At 38.8% G+C, this 25,132-nt stretch overlaps 1 protein-coding gene across 1 annotated transcript; it reads right to left on the reverse strand.

Annotated features, from left to right (window-relative positions):
* Positions 1–2,639: 2,639 nt before the first annotated feature.
* Positions 2,640–11,299, reverse strand: LOC112445825 (integrator complex subunit 6-like). Its single transcript, XM_024989345.2, has 5 exons — positions 10,951–11,299; positions 6,317–6,419; positions 3,757–4,131; positions 3,312–3,405; positions 2,640–2,944 (listed from the first exon to the last, which is right to left on the reverse strand). Exons 1-5 carry the CDS (start codon positions 11,158–11,160, stop codon positions 2,848–2,850), a joined length of 879 nt encoding a protein of 292 aa, XP_024845113.1. The 5' UTR covers positions 11,161–11,299; the 3' UTR covers positions 2,640–2,847.
* Positions 11,300–25,132: the final 13,833 nt, after the last annotated feature.

Consider the following 25,132-nt stretch of genomic DNA (forward strand, 5'->3'; position numbering starts at 1 on the left):
TTATCTGTAGATGGACAGATTAGGTTGCTTCCATGTCTTGTGTGTGAGCTAAGTCACTTCAGTCATGTCTGACTCTTTGTGATCCTATGGACTGTAACCTACCAAGCTCCTCTGTCCATGGAATTCTCCAGACAAGAATACTGGAGTGGGTTACCATGCCCTCCTCTAGGGCTTCCATGTCTCAGCTATTATAAATAAACATTGGGGTGCATGTGTCTTTTTGAAGTATGATTTTCTTCAGATATATGCCCAGGAGTGAGATTACTAAATCATATGGTAGCCTGACTGTTCATTTTATAAGGAACTTCCATACTGTTTTCCATAGTAGCTGCACCAATTTACATTCCCACCAACAGTGTAGGAGGGTTCCCTTTTCTCTACACCCTCTTCAGAATTGTTTTTGTAGACTTTTTGATGATGGCCATTCTGACTGGTGTGGGGTGATAACCTCATCATAGTTTTGATTTGCATTTCTCCAATAGTTGGAGACATTGAACATCTTTTCATGTGTGTGTTGGCCACCTGTATGTCTTCTTTGGAGAAATGTCTATTAAGATCATCAGTCCAGTTTTTTATTGGATTGGGTATTTTAGGGGTGGTATTGAGCTGTATTAACTGTTATATATTTTGTAAATTAATCCCTATCAGTTGCATCGTGGAGAAGGCAATGGCACCCCACTCCATTACTCTTGCCTGGAAAATCCCATGGATGGAGGAGCCTGGTAGGCTGCAGTCCCTGGGGTCGCAAAGAGTCGGACACGACTGAACGACTTCCCTTTCAGTTTTCACTTTCATGCATTGGAGAAGGAAATGACAACCCACTCCAGTGTTCTTGCCTGGAGAATCCCAGGGACGGGGGAGCCTGGTGGGCTGCCGTCTATGGGGTCGCACAGAGTTGGACACGACTGAATTGACCTAGCAGCAGTTGCATCATTTGCAAATATTCTCTTCCATTCCATAGGTTGTCTTTTTATTTTGTCTATGATTTCCTTTGCTCTACAAAAGCTTTTAAGTTTAATTACAATGTTTATCAGTACAGCAGAATTTATGTGTTAAATAAAATTGTCATAGCAGTAAAAAATATTAAAATGCGATTGTTAGAGTATTAATGGAAAAAGCCATATCACTCTTGACACAGTTATTTAAAAGGGATTGCTTCACTGCCTTTATAATTTTTAAAATATGTTTGTTAAACATCCTGTAGAAGAGAGTCATCTTCAGTATTACAGATTCCTGTACTGTTGTGTTAAGATTCACCTGTACTTTGGGATCTTCATGAAACATACTTTCTTTTGGAATATATTTCATTGCTAAGATACTGTAAACATTGCTTTCACCTCAATGTAGAAATACTGTTATTTTGCTTGTTTTTCTTTCAGCACCAAAAAATAAACTTTATTTTGCATTAAAAAAAATCCCACCGCAGAAGCACTCATGTTAGAGACTGATTAAATAACCAGAAGACTGGAATCTTGAAGGGCACATTGAGAATCCTGCCTACTACTCAAGCCAGAAGTGGACAGCTGCATCAGTCCAGTCCACTTCGGGACAGCCTGGAAGGACATGGTGAAGGGTAATCCTCCCAGGGAAGAACTTTGAGCAGTGCACCTGTCGTTCCTTCTGCCAGGAGAGATGGCCACAAGTATGAGTGCATAGCTATGCCTAGGTCACGTCCATTTCATTGGCCTAGAGGTCGAGGGCTTTGAGGATACATAGTTGAACATTTGGGACAAGGAGGTCCAGGGGAAAAGTACATGGATGCACCTGTCCAAATGGATACATGATATGAAGATACTTGTGTCTTGTGAGAATTCTCCATAAATAAGCTTACCAGAGCAGAATTTTAATAATCTGATGGATAGGTATTCATCATCTAGACCTCAATCAGCTTCCTTATCCAGCATTCAGGTCATAATCCAGTGGGCTCAAGAACCAAGTGGCCAAGGTGGCAGGGATGGAGATTATGCTTGAAGTAATTCTAGAAAGCAGTTTGTTTTTTCTGCCATAGTCGACTCATAGGTCTTGAAATCAAGGGGTGGAGATGGAAGTGCCTCCTCTCACTACTTATCCCTAAAATGCTTCCCATCCCTGTTACTTTGTTTTAGTGAACCAGAGATCTTAGTCCACTAAGGAACATAACAGTGATGACATTGATGTGGAATTCAAACTGTCAGCTAGCCATTTTGGTCCCCTCATCCCTTTCCATCAAGAGGTGAAGAAGGGGATCCCCTACAGGCTTGGGTAGTGGAAGCTGACAGTCAAAGGGTTTGGGGGTTCCTACTATACAAGGAACTACTATATACAAGGGGCTAAAGAGGAGTATACCCAACATTGCTAAAGAGCTGACTACTCTCACATCTTCTGATTAAAGTTTATGGAAAACGATAACCCACTGAAGGCAGGACATCTAGCCCAGACCCTTCAACAATTAAGATTTAATCATCCTACAAGGCAAAGAACCATGACCAACTGTAGGGCTGCCTCTGGGCAAAAGGAATAAGAAATGAGTAGTGAAAGAGAGCAGTTATGACTACCAGCTACAACTATTGGACCTGCTCCCAGGACTGTACATTTAGCTTAATGTGTTAATAACATCCCCCTCCTCAGGTAGGAGAACAAAGACAGACAACAAGCTATACTTTCACAGGAAATTCTTAGGGCAATAGCCCAGCTTTTACTGACAGAGAACCGTAAAATTGAAAGGCTCCACTGCTTTTTCTCTTAGCCTCTAGAAGGGCAGTTTTCTTGACAACAATATTTTAAGAAGCTTCAGCAGCATCTCATCCCACCATGCAGCATAGAAAATGTGTACTTGCTTCTCATTGTTCTTTGCAAGAACACGGTTATCTATTTTTCTTGTGATTGACTATTTTTGCTCAAGCAGTCGGATTCAACTTTTTCTAGGACCTTTTCAAGTTGCTGAATTAAGACTACTCTTTTAAACCTGAAAATAAAGAGGCATTGAATTAACCAGAAGATATTTAAGCATCTATGATGTGTAAGGCACAGTAATAAATAGAAAATAGACCTTGAAATCTACATGGGAACAGAAAACATATCCTGATAGAAAGATACGGTCTAGGAAAATACCAAGAGAGGCAATCAAGGGCCCAGGCCCACTCCAGACTATAGTGAGCTTTGAAGGCTCTGTGGATGAGTTAGACTAAAATAATAGTCATCTAATACCTATGGAAATAGCATAAGGTGTAATTGAGGGCCAGAGTTTGGCATAAACAAGGCCTGTTCCTGCCCCTGTTCAGCATTGGGCAGAACTGCATTAAAAAAGCTGAGAAGTTCTTTTTTATACTCACCTTGCAGCTTCCTTGATGGTAAATTCAACAAATTTTTTCTTGACTGAAAGAGGTCCTTGTACTTCTTCAAACAGAGTGAAAATTCTTGCAAAATCTGAAGATATTAAAAAAAATAAGTATTTCTAAAGAGATGAGAATAGTGCATCTACCACTTCAGCAACCATTCTTCATGGGCTACAATGTTACAGTCTATTTCACAGTGTTACACATGCCTTTCCAGTGATGAATTATAACACCTGTACATCTCTACTAAGGAAATTGCTGTAAATATTAACCATGCAAAACAAAAAAAACTAACAGGGGTATTAGGAATTTTTAGGCAAACTATCGTAAATTATGTAAAAACCCAATTCAATCAAAAGATGAGTTCAAGATGTAGGTTCAGTTTACTCTAAATTGAGCAACTTCCTATGGTTTTATTAATAGATATTCTTTCACTACTTACTTCGTCCAAACTTCCGAACTTCTTTCATTAATTCATATTTTATATCATCATTAATTTTCTGTGCCATAGCAGGACTAATCTGCAATTTATTTGGCACAGTTCCCTTTGAAGACATTGCTGCGGCTTTGGAGCCACCTGCAGAGACACTGCAGTTCTTGGTTCCTCCTATGAGTGCATTATTCCTAGGTTTGAGAATCGGCCCATCTTTCTTGAGACTAGTGAAATCATCAGACAGGGAATCCACTTGGTTGAGTGGGATACCATCTCCTGCCGTATTCATAAGCTCTGATGAAGCAGATTTTGAAAAGAAGCCCCCAGGTGGAGTTTGATTATTTTCCATCTTCTCCTCATGAACATCGTGAGTGACAGTAGCAGCTGCAAACCAAATTAAGAGATTGAGCTGTGAGTTAGATGCATCTTACCACCCCCACAGGGACATCCCTGTGCACTGAAGTTTTGAAGAAATTATTTCATAAAGCAAGAGGATGTTCCAAGTGGAAATAGATCCCCCAAATAGGACTGAGCAAGGAGCATACAACACACCACTTCTTCTCTCTTGACACTCTCAATACATACAGTAATGTATCTAAACAGTTCAACTACTATGCAAACATTCATAGAGCCCTGGCACTCATGATTTAATGTCTCCTCAATGCTCTGTATGAGTTGAAAAGCTGAAAGTCTCACTCTATGTCAAGATGTCTGATATCCACAGTCTATCACCTCAAATCCCTGTCAGTACATGATCCTCCTTATCCATCTTTTCTGTCTCAGAAAAGTGAATTTCTTTTTACTCCAGGTCTGACACCTCTCCTCCATTGACTCATCGTCCTCTGTGCTGGGCACCATGCCAGGAGCTGGGGGCAGCCTCCAACAGCACACAAAGAAACAATCCCCACCCTTATGGAATGTCTGTGCTCATGGGAAGGCCAGGCAGGAAGTGTACTACGATTCAACAAAATAATTACAGTTCAAATTCGTGTTTGGGGAGAAGCAAGCAGGGAGGGGACAGAGAGCAGGAGGGGGAGCCCCAGTGGATCACGAGGTCAGGCAGATCCCTTCTGAGCAGGTGTCCTTTGGGCAGAGGCTGGAGGAGGAGGGAGAGCTGGCCTGTGCCCATGCAGAGGACACGTGTTAGGAGAGGATGTTGGGCCCAGGTTGTGCTGAGTTGGTGGACCAGAGTCAGGAGCTCATATTGTGCTCTGAGTGCCAAGGAAAGGTAATGAGGCATTTTCAGCATGGATGTGGTATGATCTGATTTCTGTGTTGGTATGATCACTCTGGCTGCAAGTCAGAAAATGAGGTAGATGAAAAAGTTGGAAAGTAGAAAAATAAACTACTGGAGTATCTTGGTGACACGATGGCAGCATAGATCAGAGGAATGGAGAGTAATGGTGGGATGTGAGATTTATACTTAGTATCCAATTGCTGAACTTGCTAAGCAATATAAGTGAAAGAATAATAAAAGAATAAGAATCTCGAGTGAATCCGAATATTTTAGTCTGAACTACTGGATAGAGCAAGTGTGTGCAGGTATTAAGCAACTGCTCGCAAGAATGGAGTGTGGCCAACCTTTCCTGATTCTAGTTCAGTGACCTCACATTGGTGGCCTGACCTAGGCCATGGTGGGACTACTTATGCTACGGATATCTGCAAACTTTAAATACTAGGACTTCTAAACCCTTCCATGTCCCCTGTACCTGTGGATAACAGGTTGTTATACATTTATGTACATTACATCTGATGAATGGTATTATTAGCTGAGATACAGATGGCTAAAAGTAGAGCATTTTTGAAATGGGAAAAGGTCAGAAGATCATACATGTAGAACCAGTTGAATTTTAGATATTTAGTATTAATAGATACTCAATGGAAATACCATGTAGGCAGTTGTATATGAGTCTGAAGTTCAGGAGCAAGTTGTGGTCTAGAGGAATAAAAGTAAGAATTTTTGTAGTGTGAATCATGTTTAAAGCTGTAAGACTGCATGGGATCATCTACAGAGATGGTGGATTGAAGGGAAAGGAGCCCAATATTCAGCTTTGGGTCTCTGCAGTACTTAGAGGTGGGAAAGAAGACAGAAAAGGAAGGAAAAAAATAAGTCACTAATAAAAGGGCAAGGAATCTAGGAGAATGTGGTGTCTGGGGACACTAAAAATTTTCCATGGAAGAGGGAGTGAACAACTGTATCACATGCTGCTGAGAAATTAATGCCAAAGTGTAGCAGACACTGGTGACTTTGACACTGTTTCATTGGAGTACCATAAGAAGGAGCCAGACTACACTTAGTTAGAGCATGAACAAAATGTGAGCACAGGAAGAATGTGAGCAGATCTGTCCACTTATTTAGCCCTTCATCTCCTTCTGTCTCAGGTAGCTGCTTTATTAACTCTTGCAGCAACTCCAAATGATTAGACCTAACTAGTCCCTTGCCCCTCTACTTGCAAGTATGCTCATATCTGTCCATCCTTCAAGGACATAACTATAAGCTTCTTTTGACATGACTAAACCCGAGAGATAGAATTCCCCTCTCCTTGATTGCTTAGCCGTGGTGACATACTTCTCCTTCTCTTAGATGATGAGTGGCCCTTGGGCTCTCCAGGATGTTTCCTTTGTTTTTCATGCCCTGCTGTGACTCGAACTGCTTTATCATGCTTCATTTTCTGAAAAACATCAGTGGACATATTCCATTAAAGACAAAATGCAGTCACAGGCTTCATGCATATACAGCCATGCATTTATATCATTAAAAGAGGTTTTAATCATGGGTCAAAGATTTACTGTCACTTAACACACACACTGGGATGACCCAGAGGGATGGTATGGAGAGGGAGGAGGAGGAAGGTTCAGGATGGGGAACACATGTATACCTGTGGCGGATTCATTTCGATATTTGGCAAAACCAATACAATATTTTAAAGTTTAAAAATAAAATTAAAAAAAAAAGAAAAAGAAAACACAATCCAATTTCAATCCAGTCTAAGTGAAATAAGGAGAAGGTAAAATAGGAGGTGTTGGCCAAAGCCAAACATGGTACAACTCTGATTATTAAGAATGCTGGGAAATGAGTGGTTCTCATTAACCAAAGTGATAAATACATGGTTATCCCTAAATTTAGAGAAATACACACCATTTTGTTTTAGCTCTTCTTGGGGAGGAAAAAAGGAAAATTTTTTTTGTCATTTTGTGCTTTAAATCTATTAACACACTGATTAACACTTTATTAAATGGTACATGTTGATGGTGAAAGTTACAGTACTGATAATGTAAATCCTCACATTTCTAACCTATGAAGATTCAAATATGTCACCTTTGGGGCTGGGCAGGTCTTCAGAGTATTTTTCAGTGTTGGTGGCAGATAAAACATGAAATTGAAGGGTATAATAGGTTCAGTTCAGTTCAGTCTCTCAGTCGTGTCCGACTCTTTGTGACCCCATGAATCACAGCACGCCAGGCCTCCCGTCCATCACCAACTCCCGGAGTTCACTTACACTCATGTGCATCGAGTCAGTGATGCCATCCAGCCATCTCATCCTCTGTCGTCCCCTTCTCCTCCTGCCCCCAATCCCTCCCAGCATCAGAGTCTTTTCCAATGAGTCAACTCTTCGCATGAGGTGGCCAAAGTATTGGAGTTTCAGCTTTAGCATCATTCCTTCCAAAGAAATCCCAGGGCTGATGTCCTTCAGAATGGACTGGTTGGATCTCCTTGCAGTCCAAGGGACTTTCAAGAGTCTTCTCCAACATCACAGTTCAAAAGCATCAATTCTTCAACGCTCAGCTTTCTTCACAGTCCAACTTTCACATCCATACATGACCACTGGAAAAACCATAGCCTTGACTAGGTGGACCTTTGTTGGCAAAGTAATGTCTCTGCTTTTCAATATGCTGTCTAGATTGGTCATAACTTTCCTTCCAAGGAGTAAGCGTCTTTTAATTTCATGGCTACAGTCACCATCTGCAGTGATTTTGGAGCCCAGAAAAATAAAGCCTGACACTGTTTCCACTGTTTCCCCATCTATTTCCCATGAAGTGATGGGACCAGATGCCATGATCTTCGTTTTCTGAATGTTGAACTTTAAGCCAACTTTTTCACTCTCCACTTTCACTTTCATCAAGAGGCTTTTTAGTTCCTCTTCACTTTCTGCCATAAGAGTGGTGTCATCTGCATATCTGAGGTTATTGATATTTCTCCTGGCAATCTTGATTCCAGCTTGTGTTTCTTCCAGCCCAGCATTTCTCATGATGTAGTCTGCATATAAGTTAAATAAACAGGGTGACAATACACAGCCTTGATGTACTCCTTTTCCTATTTGGAACCAGTCTGTTGTTCTATGTCCAGTTCTAACTGTTGCTTCCTGACCTGCATACAGATTTCTCAAGAGGCAGATCAGGTGGTCTGGTATTCCCATCTCTTTCAGAATTTTCCACAGTTTATTGTGATCCACACAGTCAAAGGCTTTGGCATAGTCAATAAAGCAGAAATAGATGTTTTTCTGGAACTCTCTTGCTTTTTCGATGATCCAGTGGATATTGGCAATTTGATCTCTGGTTCCTCTGCCTTTTCTAAAACCAGCTTGAACATTAGGTTAGCTAAGAGTTATTTTCGTCAAAGGATAACCCAAGAATATGCCTTTGCATTATCTGAATACGTCTGTGACAAAAATACTTTCCCATATTTGCATTTCCCATAAAGAAATACCCCATAATGCGTGAAAACATTTTCATTGAACATTTGTCTCTACCAGGTACTGTTTTAAATGCTTTCCATGTATTAACTCAATCCGTCACCAAATCCTATAAGTTAGGTGTGATTGTTATCTCCATTGTTTAAGTTGAGGAAACTAAGGCACAGAAGATTAAAAAAACTCCAATTAAGGAGAATTTTGGGGGTGAAGTAGAATAGGTTTTACTCTAGTTTTGTTAGAGAAGAGATTGCTGCATGTTCTGTGCCTCTATATCAGTGATCTCTTCTATGAGTGCAGATATAATTCTCTTTGTTTTCATGATTTAATGATCAACTCAGTATGTCTTTCTCTTACACACGAAACACTCTCACATAAGACATTCATGAGGGTAATCCAATCATGGCAACATCACCTAGTACTTTATTTCTCTTTTCTCTCTCTCTTTTTGGCCATGCCTCATGCTTGTGGGATCTTAGTTCCCTAACCAGGGTCCAAACCTGACCCTGACAGGGTAACAGGCAGGAAGGCCAGGGGTCTCCAAACGGAGGAAATAGGCTGCAAGTGTCAGACATTTTCTCTCTCTTAAGAGGCAGGAGGAAACAAACTAGCGATATTTTTTCCTTTTCTAGAGGTTAAAACCCCTGACTCCAACGCGGGAGACCTGGGTTCGATCCCAGGGTCAGGAAGATCCCCTGGAGAAGGAAATGGTAACCCACTCCAGTATTCTTGCCTGGAGAATCCCATGGATGGAGAAGCCTGGTGGGCTACAGTCCACGGGGTCGCAAAGAGTTGGACACGACTGAGCGACTTCACTTTCACTTTTCATACAAATTTAAAAGAAGGTTTCTCTTAAAATACTGTGTTGCCATAATGACACCTGGTCTCACCTGAAGTTAACTATTCTCAAACCTTGAGTTAACCAATGCATTTTTCTTATGGAAATGTTTGTCTTAAGCTATGTTAATGTACTATGCATTTACCCCAGACTCTTGTCTTCAAGTCGGTTCCACCTAATGGCTCAGAACCTACTTGACAAACCATTATGTTATACTCAGATATTGTTCCCCTAATTTATGTAAATTAAACTATTTGTATGGTAATCTACCCTTCTACAAGATTCAAGTCAATCATTTTATGGCCCAGGATGAATCCTCTGGTGCCAAGATTATCCCAAAATACATTTTATGGATGAGGGGCCTGGTGCCATTCTGAGTTTTAAGACATTCCTTTCTTTCATTAACAGACTGCTAGTGGAGAAGGCAATGGCACCCCACTCCAGTACTCTTGCTTGGAAAATCCCATGGGCGGAGGAGCCTGGTAGGCTGCAGTCCATGGGGTTGCGAAAAGTCGGACACCACTGAGCGACTTCACTTTCACTTTTCCCTTTCATGCATTGGAGATGGAAATGGCAACCCACTCCAGTGTTCTTGCCTGGAGAATCCCAGGGACGGGGGAGCCTGGTGGGCTGCCGTCTATGGGGTCGCACAGAGTTGGACATGACTGAAGCAATTTAGCAGCAGCAGCAGTGACTATATAACATCCAGCTGAAGACTAGCAGGGGGGTACTCTTTCTGCCCCCTTCTGATGCCTATGTCAGAAGCTTTCTCTATTTCCTTTGTACTTTAATAAAACTGTATTACACAAAAGCTCTGAGCGATCAAGCCTCGTCTCTGGCCCCAGATTGAATTCTTCTCCTCCGGAGGCCAAGAATCCCGGTGTCTTCCTGGGTTAACAACAACCTTTCAACCCCCCGGCAGTGGAAGTGCAGAGTCCTAACCACTGGACCACCAAGGAAGTCCCTAGTACTTCATTTTTCAAGAGGAACATTCAGTGATTGTCTAGATAGAGCACTAGTGGCTTGAATAATAGAAACAGGAAGTAGAGTATAATCTGGAATTAAGAGAGTTACTATAGGGGTGGGAAAGAATATAGACTTTGGAGCCAGGAAGATATAGATTCAAATCCTGGCTCTATCTCTTAGCTGTGTAACTCAGGGCAAGGCATTTGACCACTGTCAACCTTGATTTCTTCTTATTAAAGGGAAGATAGTAATACTCATATACAGAACAATTGTGAGCATTAAATGTTATAATTTAAACACCAGATCCTAACACACTACTATATATAAAATAGGTAAGAAACAAGAACCTACTGTGAACACAGGGACCTATACTCAATATAGTGTAATAACCTATAATGGAAAAGAATCTGAAAAAGAACATATGTATAACTGAATCACTTTGCTGTACACTTGAAGTTAATACAACATTGTAAATTAAATATATGTCACTTAAAAAAAGAATAAAAACCCCCAAGTCTTAGTCCAATAAAAAACAACTATTATTTCTGTTCAACCAACACATTCTTGTACCAGGAGGCTCCCAGTTTGTTTACACAAGAATCACTATGTCATATTTTATCTTTTAAATAAAAAGAAGTAAAGCCTGAGATTTACATTTATCCTTGGAAGAAGAAAATACTTATACTAAGTATAAAAATTTGGACAGACCTTCTCATTTTTAAACATAGAGTTGAAAGTATAAACTGTTTTAGGTTGACCTGGATCAATCTCTTGAGGTGGGGAGGCCCGTGTCTTCAGATCTTCCTCATGGCTAACTCTTTGCATGAGAATACCTTGGTGAGAAAGTGGAAAAGCACTAGAAAAGTAATTGATGTTATACAGCTCAAGTGAATGATCCTCTAGGGAGGACATGGTCATAGACTATGTTAGCAACCTATACCACTGCACCAAACAGAGTTTAGAATCTCGTATCTAGGGTCTACATCATGTTCTAAGATCTAGAATCATCTCCCTTCATCTAAGTAATTTATCAGTCCACCGTTACCACTGCCTATTGGCTCCAACAACTAGGTCTAGAACAACTCCCCTATGTTGCAAACCAAGTTTGAGAATGGACTGACTTCCCTTATAGCACCATCCCAACTAAATGATCATTCTTCTTCCCTATTTGCAAGAGCCTAGGCTCCATGGCATTCTTTCCCCAGAGAATCTTGGATAGTGGGCACTGATAATTGCCCTCTTTGGGTAATTTGATTAAATGTACAGACTTTCTTCCCAGAAAAGTCACTTTATATATGAATCTTGGAATATAATTTCATGGCTGTGTCCAGCTGTGAAAGCTGCTCAACTTAATGAACAGATGATCCTGCTTAAAATCAACAAAATTGAAAAAAGAGGCTTTATAAACTGACACCAACTATCCCGGATACTATCAGTTTCAATATTTCCATGTAAACAAGGAATTCTCTGCTGAACCCATAGCTATAGGCACTGTGATATATAAGTGTACAGTACCTGGAATCTTATGCATCTAGATTCTTCCATTTTTCAATTGGTTAAACCTGGGGAAACTACTTAAAGGCTTACTAGAAGTTGCTATTTCCATAAAATATGTAGAAATTATCTACCTTATGGACTGTTTTAAAGGTTATTACAAGATGCAAAACATAAAGTGGGTAGTATGTGTGCTGATTAAAATGCACCTCTCCTTAAGCTAAAAAAAATAAACTTGGACCTAGTTAGATGTAAATATTCAGTGAAAATGAATATTATAAATATTAAAGTACTACAAAATAACCTCAGTTCAGTTCAGTTGCTCAGTAGTGTCTGACTCTGCAACCCCATGGAACCTGAAGAGTTCATCTTTCAGTGTCCTATCTTTTTGCTTTTTCATACTGTTCATGGGGGTCTCAAGGCAAGAATAATAAAGTGGTTTGCCATTCTCTTCTCCAGTGGACGTTCTGTCAGAACCCTCCACCATGACCTGTCCATCTTGGGTGGCCCTACATAGCATGGCTCATAGTTTCACTAAGTTAGACAAGGCTGTGGTACATGTGATCAGATTGTTTAAATAACCTACTCATGCAATAAACACCTTCATGCAAGTCAGACTTGAAATTTCACTCATCAACAAATGTTCTAAATAAAATCTTATCTGTTTTTAGCAGATTGGCTCTCCTCCTAGTTAACTGGTCTAAATGACTGCTATGTGCAATATCATAAACATTTCTATATGTCTGATGTCTCAAATCCCACTTTAAATGAAGCAAATATTTTTAGTTACCCCTAAAGTTTTTTTTTTTTAACTTTACATAATTGTATTAGTTTTGCCAAATATCAAAATGAATCTGCCACAGGTATACATGTGTTCCCCATCCTGAAACCTCCTCCCTCCTCCCTCCCCATACCATCCCTCTGGGTCGTCCCAGTGCACTAGCCCCAAGCATCCAGTATCGTGCATCGAACCTGGACTGGCATTGCGTTTCATACATGATATTTTACATGTTTCAATGCCATTCTCCCAAATCTTCCCACCCTCTCCCTCTCCCATAGAGTCCATAAGACTGTTCTATACATCAGTGTCTCTTTTGCTGTCTCGTACACAGGGTTATTGTTACCGTCTTTCTAAATTCCATATATATGTGTTATTATACTGTATTGGTGTTTTTCCTTCTGGCTTACTTCACTCTGTATAATAGGCTCCAGTTTCATCCACCTCATTAGAACTGATTCAAATGTTTTCTTTTTAATGGTTGAGTCATACTCCATTGTGTATATGTACCACAGCTTTCTTATCCATTCATCTGCTGATGGGCATCTAGGTTGCTTCCATGTCCTGGCTATTATAAACAGTGCTGCGATGAACATTGGGGTACACGTGTCTCTTTCCCTTCTGGTTTCCTCAGTGTGTATGCCCAGCAGTGGGATTGCTGGATCATAAGACAGTTCTATTTCCAGTTTTTAAAGAAATCTCCACACTGTTCTCCATAGTGGCTGTACTAGTTTGCATTCCCACCAACAGTGCAAGAGGGTTCCCTTTTCTCCACACCCTCTCCAGCATTTATTATTTGTAGACTTTTGGATCGCAGCCATTCTGACTGGTGTGAAATGGTACCTCATAGTGGTTTTGATTTGCATTTCTCTGATAATGAGTGATGTTGAGCATCTTTTCATGTGTTTGTTAGCCATCTGTATGTCTTCTTTGGAGAAATGTCTATTTAGTTCTTTGGCCCATTTTTTGATTGGGTCATTTATTTTTCTGGAGTTGAGCTGTAGGAGTTGCTTGTATATTTTTGAGATTAGTTGTTTGTCAGTTGCTTCATTTGCTATTATTTTCTCCCATTCTGAAGGCTGTCTCTTCACCTTGCTAATAGTTTCCTTTGATGTGCAGAAGCTTTTAAGTTTAATTAGGTCCCATTTGTTTATTTTTGCTTTTATTTCCAATATTCTGGGAGGTGGGTCATAGAGGATCCTGCTGTGATGTATGTCAGAGAGTGTTTTGCCTATGTTCTCCTCTAGGAGTTTTATAGTTTCTGGTCTTAGGTTTAGATCTTTAATCCATTTTGAGTTTATTTTTGTGTATGGTGTTAGAAAGTGATCTAGTTTCATTGTTTTAAAAGTGGCTGACCAGATTTCCCAGCACCACTTGTTAAAGAGATTGTCTTTAATCCATTGTATATTCTTGCCTCCTTTGTCAAAGATAAGGTGTCCATACGTGCATGGATTTATCTCTGGGCTTTCTATTTTGTTCCATTGATCTGTATTTCTGTCTTTGTGCCAGTACCATACTGTCCTGATAACTGTGGCTTTGTAGTAGAGCCTGAAGTCAGGTAGGTTGATTCCTCCAGTTCCATTCTTCTTTCTCAAGATCGCTTTGGCTATTCGAGGTTTTTGTATTTCCATACAAATTGTGAAATTATTTGTTCTAGCTCTGTGAAGAATACTGTTGGTAGCTTGATAGGGATTGCATTGAATCTATAAATTGCTTTGGGTAGTATACTCATTTTCACTATATTGATTCTTCCAATCCATGAACATGGTATATTTCTCCATCTGTTAGTGTCCTCTTTGATTTCTTTCACCAGTGTTTTATAGTTTTCTATATATAGGTCTTTAGTTTCTTTAGGTAGATATATTCCTAAGTATTTTATTCTTTCCGTTGCAATGGTGAATGGAATTGTTTCCTTAATTTCTCTTTCTGTTTTCTCATTATTAGTGTATAGGAATGCCAGGGATTTCTGTGTGTTGATTTTATATCCTGCAACTTTACTATAGTCATTGATTAGTTCTAGTAATTTTCTAGTGGAGTCTTTAGGGTTTTCTATGTAGAGGATCATGTCATCTGCAAACAGTGAGAGTTTTACTTCATCTTTTCCAGTTTGGATTCCTTTTATTTCTTTTTCTGCTCTGATTGCTGTGGCCACAACTTCCAAAACTATGTTGAATAGTAATGGTGAAAGTGGGCACCCTTGTCTTGTTCCTGACTTTAGAGGAAATGCTTTCAATTTTTCACCACTGAGGATAATGTTTGCTGTGGGCTTGTCATATATAGCTTTTATTATGTTGAGGTATGTTCCTTCTATTCCTGCTTTCTGGAGAGTTTTTTATCATAAATGGATGTTGAATTTTGTCAAGGGCTTTCTCTGCATCTATTGAGATAATCATATGGTTTTTATTTTTCAATTTGTTAATGTGGTGCATTACATTGATTGATTTGCGGATATTGAAGAATCCTTGCATCCCTGGGATAAAGCCCACTTGGTCATGGTGTATGATCTTTTTAATGTGTTGTTGGATTCTGATTGCTAGAATTTTGTTAGGGATTTTTGCATCTATGTTCATCAGTGATATTGGCCTGTAGTTTTCTTTTTTTGTGGGATCTTTGTCAGGTTTTGGTATTAGGGTGATGGTGGCCTTGTAGAATGAGTTTGGAAGTTTACCTTCCTCTTCAATTTTCTGGAAGAGTTTGAGCAGGATAGGTGTTAGCTCTTCTCTAAATTTTTGGTAGAATTCAGCTGTGAAGCCGTCTGGACCTGGGCTTTTGTTTGCTGGAAGATTTTTGATTACAGTTTCAATTTCCATGCTTGTGATGGGTCTGTTAAAATTTTCTATTTCTTCCTGGTCCAGTTTTGGAAAGATGTGCTTTTCTAAGAATTTGTCCATTTCTTCCACGTTGTCCATTTTATTGGCATATAACTGTTGATAGTAGTCTCTTATGATCCTTTGTATTTCTGTGTTGTCTGTTGTGATATCTCCATTTTCGTTTCTAGTTTTATTGATTTGATTTTTTTCCCTTTGTTTCTTGATGAGTCTGGCTAATGGTTTGTCAATTCTATTTATCCTTTCAAAGAACCAGCTTTTGGTTTTGTTGATTTTTGCTATGGTCTCTTTTGTTTCTTTTGCATTTATTTCTGCTCTAATTTTTAAGATTTCTTTCCTTCTACTAACCCTGGGGTTCTTCATTTCTTCCTTTTCTAGTTGCTTTAGGTGTAGGGTTAGGTTATTTATTTGACTTTTTTCTTGTTTCTTGAGGTGTGCCTGTATTGCTATGAACTTTCTCCTTAGGACTGCTTTTACCATGTCCCACAGGTTTTGGGTTGTTGTGTTTTCATTTTCATTCATTTCTATGCATATTTTGATTTCTTTTTTGATTTCTTCTGTGATTTGTTGGTTATTCAGCAGTGTGTTGTTCAGCCTCCATATGTTGGAATTTTTAATAGTTTTTGTCCTGTAATTGAGATCTAATCTTACTGCACTGTGGTCAGAAAAGATGCTTGGAATGATTTCTATTTTTTTGAATTTACCAAGGCTAGCTTTATGGCCCAGGATGTGATCTATCCTGGAGAAGGTTCCATGTGCGCTTGAGAAAAAGGTGAAATTCATTGTTTTGGGATGAAATGTCCTATAGATATCAATTAGGTCTAACTGGTCTATTGTATCGTTTAAAGTTTGTGTTTCCTTGTTTACTTTCTGTTTAGTTGATCTATCCATAGGTGTGAGTGGGGTATTAAAGTCTCCCACTATTATTGTGTTATTGTTAATGTCTCCTTTAATACTTGTTAGCATTTGTCTTACATACTGCGGTGCTCCCGTGTTGGTTGCGTATATATTTATAATTGTTATATCTTCTTCTTGGATTGATCCTTTGATCATTATGTAGTGACCATCTTTGTCTCTTTTCACAGCCTTTGTTTTAAAGTCTATTTTATCTGATATGAGTATTGCTACTCCTGCTTTCTTTTGGTCCCTATTTGCATGGAAAATCTTTTTCCAGCCCTTCACTTTCAGTCTGTATGTGTCCCCTGTTTTGAGGTGGGTCTCTTGTAGACAACATATGTAGGGGTCTTGTTTTTGTATCCATTCAGCCAGTCTTTGTCTTTTGGTTGGGGCATTCAACCCATTTACGTTTAAGGTAATTACTGATAAGTGTGATCCCATTGCCATTTACTTTATTGTTTTGGGTTCGAATTTATACACTGTTTTTGTGTTTCCTGTCTAGAGAATATCCTTTAGTATTTGTTGGAAAGCTGGTTTGGTGGTGCTGAATTCTCTCAGCTTTTGCTTGTCTGAAAAGCCTTTGATTTCTCCTTCATACTTGAATGAGATCCTTGCTGGGTACAATAATCTGGGCTGTAGGTTATTTTCTTTCATCATTTTAAATATGTCTTGCCATTCCCTCCTGGCTTGAAGAGTTTCTACTGAAAGATGAGCTGTTATCCTTATGGGAATTCCCTTGTGTGTTATTTGTTGTTTTTCTCTTGCTGCTTTTAATATTTGTTCTTTGTGTTTGATCTTTGTTAATTTGATTAATATGTGTCTTGGGGTGTTTCGCCTTGGGTTTATCCTGTTTGGGATTCTCTGGGTTTCCTGGACTTGGGTGATTATTTCCTTCCCCATTTTAGGGAAGTTTTCAACTATTATCTCCTCAAGTATTTTCTCATGGTCTTTCTTTTTGTCTTCTTCTTCTGGAACCCCTGTGATTTGAATGTTGTAGCATTTAATATTGTCCTGGAGGTCTCTGAGATTGTCCTCATTTCTTTAATTCGTTTTTCTTTTATCCTCTCTGATTCATTTATTTCTACCATTCTATCTTCTAATTCACTAATCCTATCTTCTGCCTCTGTTATTCTACTATTTGTTGCCTCCAGAGTGTTTTTAATTTCATTTATTGCATTATTCATTATATATTGACTCTTTTTTATTTCTTCTAGGTCCTTGTTAAACCTTTCTTGCATCTTCTCAGTCCTTGTCTCCAGGCTATTTATCTGTGATTCCATTTTGATTTCAAGATTTTGGATCAATTTCACTATCATTATTCGGAATTCTTTATCAGGTAGATTCCCTATCTTTTCCTCTTTGGTTTGGTTTGGTGGGCATTTATCCTGTTCCTTTATCTGCTGGGTATTCCTCTGTCTCTTCATCTTGTTTAAATTGCTGAGTTTAGGGTGTCCTTTCTGTATTCTGGAAGTTTGTGGAGTTCTCTTTATTGTGGCGTTTCGTCACTGTGTGTGGGTTTGTATAGGTGGTTTGTCAAGGTTTCTTGGTTAGGGAAGCTTGTGTCGGTGTTCTGGTGGGTGGAGCTGTATTTCTTCTCTCTGGAGTGCAATGAAATGTCCAGTAATGAGTTATGGGATGTCTATGGTTTTGGGGTGACTTTGGGCTGCCTGTATCTTGAAGCTCAGGGCTGAGTTCCTTTGTTGCTGGAGAATTTGCTTGGTATGTCTTGCCCTGGAACTTGTTGGCCCTTGTGTGGTGCTTGGTTTCAGTGTCGGTGTGGAGGTGTTTGATGAGCTCCTGTCAATTAATGTTCCTTGGAGTCTGGAGTTCCCTGGAGTCAGGGTTTGGACTTAAGCCTCCTGCTTCCAGTTATCGGTCTTATTTTTACAGTAGTTTCAAAACTTCTCCTTCTATACAGCACCATTGATAAAACATCTACGTTAAAGATGAAAAGTTTCTGTACTGTGAGGGTCACTCAGAGAGGTTCACAGTGTTACATGGAGAAGAGAAGAGGGAGGAGGGAGTTAGAGGTGACCCGAATGAGATGAGGTGGAATCAATAGTGGAGAGAGTGGGCTAGCCAGTAGTCACTTCCTTATGTGCACTCCACAACTGGACCACTCAGAGATGTTCACGGAGTTATACAGAGAAGAGAAGAAGGAGGAAGGAGACAGAGGTGGTCAGAAGGATAAAAGCGGGGAATGAAAAGGAGGGAGACAGATCCAGCCAGTAATCAGTTCCCTAAGTGTTCTCCACCGTCTGGAACACACAGAAATTCACAGAGTTGGGTAGAGTAGAGAGGGGTTAGGAAGGAGACACAGGCAACCTGGTGGAGAAAAAGGAGAGTCCAAAGGGAGAGAGAGCAGTCAAGCCAGTAATCTCACTCCCTAGTGAAAAATGGGTACTGAAGATTGGGTTCTTAAAGGTACAAAATTGGTAACAAATACATAAAAGCAAAAATTAAAAATCTAGAGTAGAGTTTGGAATTTCAAAAACACGATGTTAAAGAAAAGAAGAAGGAAAAGAAAGAGAGAAAAAACAAACAAGGTCGCGAAAATTATAAAGAAAATACAGGTACAAAATTGATAACTAATACCAAAAAGCAAAAATTAAAAATCTAGAGTAGAGTTTGGAATTTCAAAAATACTATGTTAAAAAAAAAGGAAGAAGAAAAATAAAGAGAGAAAACAAACAAAGAAAAACAAACAATGTCGCAAAAATTATAAAGAAAATACAGGTACAAAATTGATATCAAATACCAAAAAGCATAAATTAAAAATCTAGAGTAGAGTTTGGAATTTCAGATATACAATGTTATATAAAAGAAGAAGAGAAAGAAACAGAGAAAAAAAAAAGTCACAGAAATTATAAAAAGAAAACTATAGGTACAAAATTGCTAACATATACCAAAAAGCTAAAATTAAAAATCTAGAGTAGAGTTTGGAATTTCAAAAATACAATGTTAAAGAAAAGAAGAAGAAAAAAAAAAGACAAGGTCAAAAAATTATAAAATATATATATATATATATATATATATGAAGTTTGCTGAAGAAGAAAAAAATAGGGTATTTTTTTTTTTTTTTTTACAAAGTAATAGGTTATAAAAGTGAAAATTAAAGGAACAATAGAGGACTTTAAATTTTTTTTTAATTAAAAAAAAAAGAAAGAAAGAATGATCGTAAAAATAGTAAAAATATATCTAGGACTTTCTCTGGTTTTGTTGTGAGTATTGTGGGTTCAGTTCATTTTTGGCTAGTTCCTTGGTCTGACTTATTATTTCTCAAGATCTATAGGCCTCTTCCTATGTAGTCCGTAGTAACCACAAGGTTTTAATCTCCGAGGCGTTTGCCTCTGTTATAATTTCTTCTGTTTGCTGGTCTCTTCAGTGTCTGGTTTCCGCCCTGACACAAAGGGGATGGTGGAGGACACTTTTTTTTTTTTAGGCTCACCTGTTCAGACGCGCTGTGGGGAGGGAGGGAGGAATGCTGCAAACAAATAACACTGGCGTGTGCTCGCAGTGCCTCAGCCACACTGGGTCTGCCCCTGCTCACGGCGCGTGTAGCCTCCCTGCCCACACTGCTCGGGCTCTAGGTTGTTCCACCGGGAACAATCCGAGGCCAGCCCTGGGCTGCATGTACCTCCCAGGTCCAAGCCGCTCAGGTTCAGGCACTCGGGTAGTCCTCAGAGGCGCAGACTCATTTGGGCCTGCGTTTTGTGCTCTTCCCAGGTCCGAGCAGCTCAGGTGATGAGGTGTTTGGCAAGCGCCAATGCTGCGACTTATCGCCTCCCTGCCACTCGGTTATCTGGGTGTAAAACCGGTGCACCTTCTCAGGCAGATGTTGACCGTCCAGACCCCCAAGAAGTTTTAGTTAGCAAAGAAGCTTGCTTACAGTTTTATAGATAATGTCTCTCTGGGGCTGCGATTGCCCCCTTCCGGCTCTGGCTGCCTGTCACTGGAGGGGTAAGGTCTGCAGCCGGCTATCTCTGTTCAGTCCTTTGTTCCGTGTGCAGGCCTGGCGGTATCTTAGGTTGGGGCTGGCTTTTCGCGTGGTAGATATCCCACAGTCTGGTTTGCTAGCCCAAATTATTTCGCTCAGATAGTGCTCAGGGTATTCAGGCCAGATTCTTACTCTCAGCGATGCAGCCCGCGCCGCGCCTCCCTTCCCAGCCCCCACTTGCCAATGGCGTGTGCAGGCGTCTGCGCTGCTTCTCCGCTGGGGGAGTTACTGTAGGGCTCGCAATCTGCTAGTTTTAATTGTTTATTTATTTTTTTCTCCCTGTTAAGTTGCCCTTTGTGCTTCCAAAGCTCGGCACAGATTCAGCAGTGAGAAGGTTTCCTGGTGTTTGGAAACTTCTCTCTTTTTAAGACTCCCTTCCCAGGACAGAACTCCGTCCCTCCCTCTTTTGTCTCTTTTTTTTTTTTATATTTTTTCCTACCTCCTTTCGAAGAGTTGGGTTGCTTTTCTGGGTGCCTGATGTCCTCTGCCGGCATTCAGAAGTTGTTTTGTGGAATTTACTCGACGTTTAAATGCTCTTTTGATGAATTTGTGGGGGAGAAAGTGTTCTCCCTGTCCTACTCCTCCGCCATCTTGGCTCCTCCCTAGTTACCCCTAAAGTTTTAAATTTATATACTTAATAAAAGCAAGCAAAAGGAAGGGAATGATGGAGATTAGGGTGGAAAATCAATGAACTATAAAACAGAAAAACCATGAGGAAAATCAATGAAATCAAAAGTCAGTTCATTGAGAAGATAAAAAAAATAACAGACCTTCAGTTTGACCGGTCAAGGGGAAAATGCTCAAATTATCAAAATCAGAAAAGTGGGAACATCAATGTTGACCTTACAGAAATTAAAGGATTATATTATGAACAACTTTATGTCAAAAAATTAGACAATTTAGATGAAACTTGAAAATTCCCGGAAGACACATATTATTGAAATGACTCAAGGAAAAAAAATATAAGTAGAACTATACTAAGATAAAGGATTAAATTAGAAGTTAAAAATCTCCCCACAAATACAAGCCCAGATGAGGTGATCTTACTTGTAAATTCTATCAAATATTTAAGAAAGAAATAATACGAATCTTTAGCAATGTCTTCAAAAAAAGAAAGGAGGAAGGAATCCTACTTCATTTTATGAGGCCAGTATTAGTCCTCATACCAAAGCCAGAAAGAGACATAACAAGAAAAATAATATCATAACTATAGATGAAAAATCTTCAACACAATATTGACAAGCCAAATCCATCTGCATATAAAAAAGGTTGTACACTGAGATCAACCAGCATTTATGCCAGGAATGAAAGTTGGGTTAATATCTGAAAATTAATTAATGTAATACATTATATTAACAAAAAACATGACAAAAAAACTATATGATTGCCTCCGTAGGTACAGAAAAAGCATTTGACAAAATAAAAATCTCTTCATGATAAAAGTACCCAATAAATTTGGAATAGACGGGTACTTTCTCAATCTGATAACAAGCATCTACAAAAATCCTAGACCTAACATTGGTATGAAATATGTAAACTATAGTATTGGATATGTAAACTCCTATTGGAAACAAGGCAAGGATGTCTGTTCTCAACAGTTCTTTTCAATACTGTACTAGAAGTTCTAGCAGGGAATATTAGACAAGAAATCATAATAAAATGCATCAAGTCTGGATAGGAGGAATTACCATCACAATTTGCATATAACATGATTTTGTACATAGAAAACTCTAAGGAATCCACTAAAAATATATCCAAACTAATAAATAAATTCAGTACAGTTGCAGGATATAAGAGCAATAAATTTAAAAAATCAATAACCAATAAGAAAATTTAGCTGAGCCAATCTCATTTACAATGCATTTAAAAGCATAAAATATTTGTGAATAAATTTATTTAAAAAGTAGAAAACATGTACTCTGAAAACTATACATTACTGGAAGAATTTAAAGAAGGCATAAATAAATAGAAAGATTTCCCATGTTTGCAGATTGGAAAACGTGTTAAGTTGGCAATACTCTCCTAATTGATCTACAGATGTAATATAATCCCTATCAAAATTCTACCTAGTTTTTTTTTTTTGGCAGAATTTGGCAAAGTAACTCTGAAATCCACAAGGAAGTAAATAGCCAAAATACAAACAAAACACTGAAAAAGAACAAGGTAAGGGAACAAACATTTCCAGATTTCAAAACTTACTACAAAGCTACAATAATCAAGACTGTGTGGTGCTGGTATAAGGACTGACATATGGGTCAAAGGAGCAAACCTAAGAGTCTAGAACTAGAACCTTAATTTATGGTCAATCACATTTTGATAAGGGTGCTAAGCCTATTCAATGGGAAAAGAATAGTCTTTCCAACAAATGTTGCCTGGAGAACTGGATGTCTACATGCAAAAAAAATAAAGTTGAACACATTTCTCACACCAAATACAAACATCAAGCCAAAGTGGACCCAGTGTAAGCAAATAACAAATGCCAACTACAAATAGGCTTCGTGATCAGAAAAGAAAAAAAAAAATCCACACAGCATTCATTCATGCCTTCAGTTCAGTTCAGTTCAGTTCACTGGCTCAGTCGTTTCCAACTCTTTGCAACCCCATGGACTGCAGCATGCCTGGCCTCCCTGTCCATCACCAACTCCTGGAGTTTACTCAAACCTATGTCCATTGAGTCAGTGATGCCATCCAACCATCTCATCCTCTGTTGTTCCCTTCTCCTCCTACCCTCAATCTTTCCCAGCATCAGGGTCTTTTCAGATGAGTCGGTTCTTCACGTTAGGTGGCCAAAGTATTGGAGCTTAGCTTCAGCATCAGTCCTTCAAATGAATATTCATGGCTGGTTTCCTTTAGCATGGACTGGTTGGAACTCCTTGCTATCCAAGGGACTCTCAAGAGTCTTCTCCAACACCACAGTTCAAAAGTATCAATTTTTCAGTGCTCAGCTTTCTTTATAGTCCAACTTTCACATCCATACATGACTACTGGAAAAACCATAGCTTTGACTAGACAGACCTTTGTTGGCAAAGTAATGTCTCTGCTTTTTAATGTGCTCTGTCGGTTGGTCATAACTGTTCTTCCAAGGAGCAAGCGTCTTTTAATTTCATGGCTGCAGTCACCATCTGCAGTGATTTTGGAGCCCAAGAAAATAAAGTCTGTCACTGTTTCCCCATCTATTTGCCATGAAGTGATGGGACCAGATGCCATGATCTTAGTTTTCTGAATGTTGAGCTTTAAGCCAACTTTTTCACTCTCCTCTTTCACTTCCGTCAAGAGGTTCTTTAGTTCTTCTTTGAATTCTTCCATAAGGGTGGTGTCATCTGCATATCTGAGGTTATTGATATTTCTCCTGGCAATCTTGATTCCAGCTTGTGCTTCCTCCAGCCCAGCACTTCTCATGATGTACTCTGCATATAAGTTGAATAAGCAGGGTGACAAAATATAGTCTTGAAGTACTCCTTTCCTGATTTGGAACCAGTCTGTTGTTGAATGTCCAGTTCTAACTGTTGCTTCTTGACCTGTGTGGCTCAGCTGGTAAAGAATCTGCAATGCAGGAGACCTGGGTTCGATCCCTAGGTTGGGAAGATCCCCAGGAGATGGGAAAGTCTACCCACTGCAGTATTCTGGCCTGGACGACTGACCACCTTTCACTTTCATGCTTTCTTTCATTGTCAAAATTTAAATTAAAAAATTAGTAATAAAGAAGAACATAAGCATGAAGTACAAAGAAAAGGCACAAAGCAACCTGCTAAAGGCAAATCTAAATATTATGTGTAATGATAATAAATGTAAATATACCACATTGCCAGTTAAGGTGGTCAGAATGGATTTTTTAAAAATTCTAGTTTTATGCTAAGATAAAGATTTAAAACTTGAGGACATAGAATGATTGAATGTAAAGAAATAATATTTTATAAAAGGCAAAATTTAACCAAAAGAAAGCTGAGGTAGTTATACTAATATCAGACAAAAGAGACTTTTTAAAAAATGTATAAGTGGAGTATAAAAGCTCACTATAAAATAACCAAATTTTATTTCACCAGAAACATTTAACAACTGTACATCTGAATGCACCTAATAATAAAACAGCCTTAACATTTATAATGGGAGAAAATAAGTAGAACTATTGAAGGAAACTGGAAAATCCACCTTTATTGTGGGACATTTTAACACAATTCTCTAAATTGTTGTTAGTTCAAACATAAAAAATAATTAGTAAATGCATAAATATTTTCAACAAAATTAACAAGCTTAATCAATCATTTACAGAAATCTGTATCCAACAGTTCGAATATAAGCTCTTCTCAAGCATGCACATAAAAATGATCTTTAGTCTCAACAATGTTAAAATACTTATTAATAATTTCATGAACCATACTCTCCAACCAGCTCAAAAAAAAGAAGTCAGTAGCAGCAACAACAAAATGTATTCAAGGATTTTAAAACACTCTTTCAAATAAATACTTGGAAATGAAGAAGAATATTACATATCAAAACATTTTGGATGCAGTGGAAGTGGACCTTCGCTGGAACTTCATAGCCTTGCATTTGTATGTTAGAAGAGAAAAAAAAGCCTGAAAATTAATGATATGTGTCCAGTGTTAGAAGAGTATAATAAACCCAAAGAAAATAGAAAGAAGGAGGTAGTAAAAATAAAGAAGAAATCAATAAAAGACTGCAATAGAGAAAAATAACAAAACCAAAAGTTTGTCCTTTGAAAGCAACAAAAACATAGACAAACCGTTAGTGAAACTGTCAAGAGAAAGATAATCCACAAATAAATAACATTAGGGATGAAAAAGGAGACCTAACTATGGATCCAGCAAGGATTTTGAAAGGTGGGTGGAACACAGTGAACAACTTCATATTAAAATTGAAAACCTAGGTGAAATAGAC

Source organism: Bos taurus, unplaced genomic scaffold, assembly GCF_002263795.3.
Source record: "Bos taurus isolate L1 Dominette 01449 registration number 42190680 breed Hereford unplaced genomic scaffold, ARS-UCD2.0 Super-Scaffold_1723_ScbfJmS_2085, whole genome shotgun sequence".
NCBI classification, from domain to species: domain Eukaryota; kingdom Metazoa; phylum Chordata; class Mammalia; order Artiodactyla; family Bovidae; genus Bos; species Bos taurus.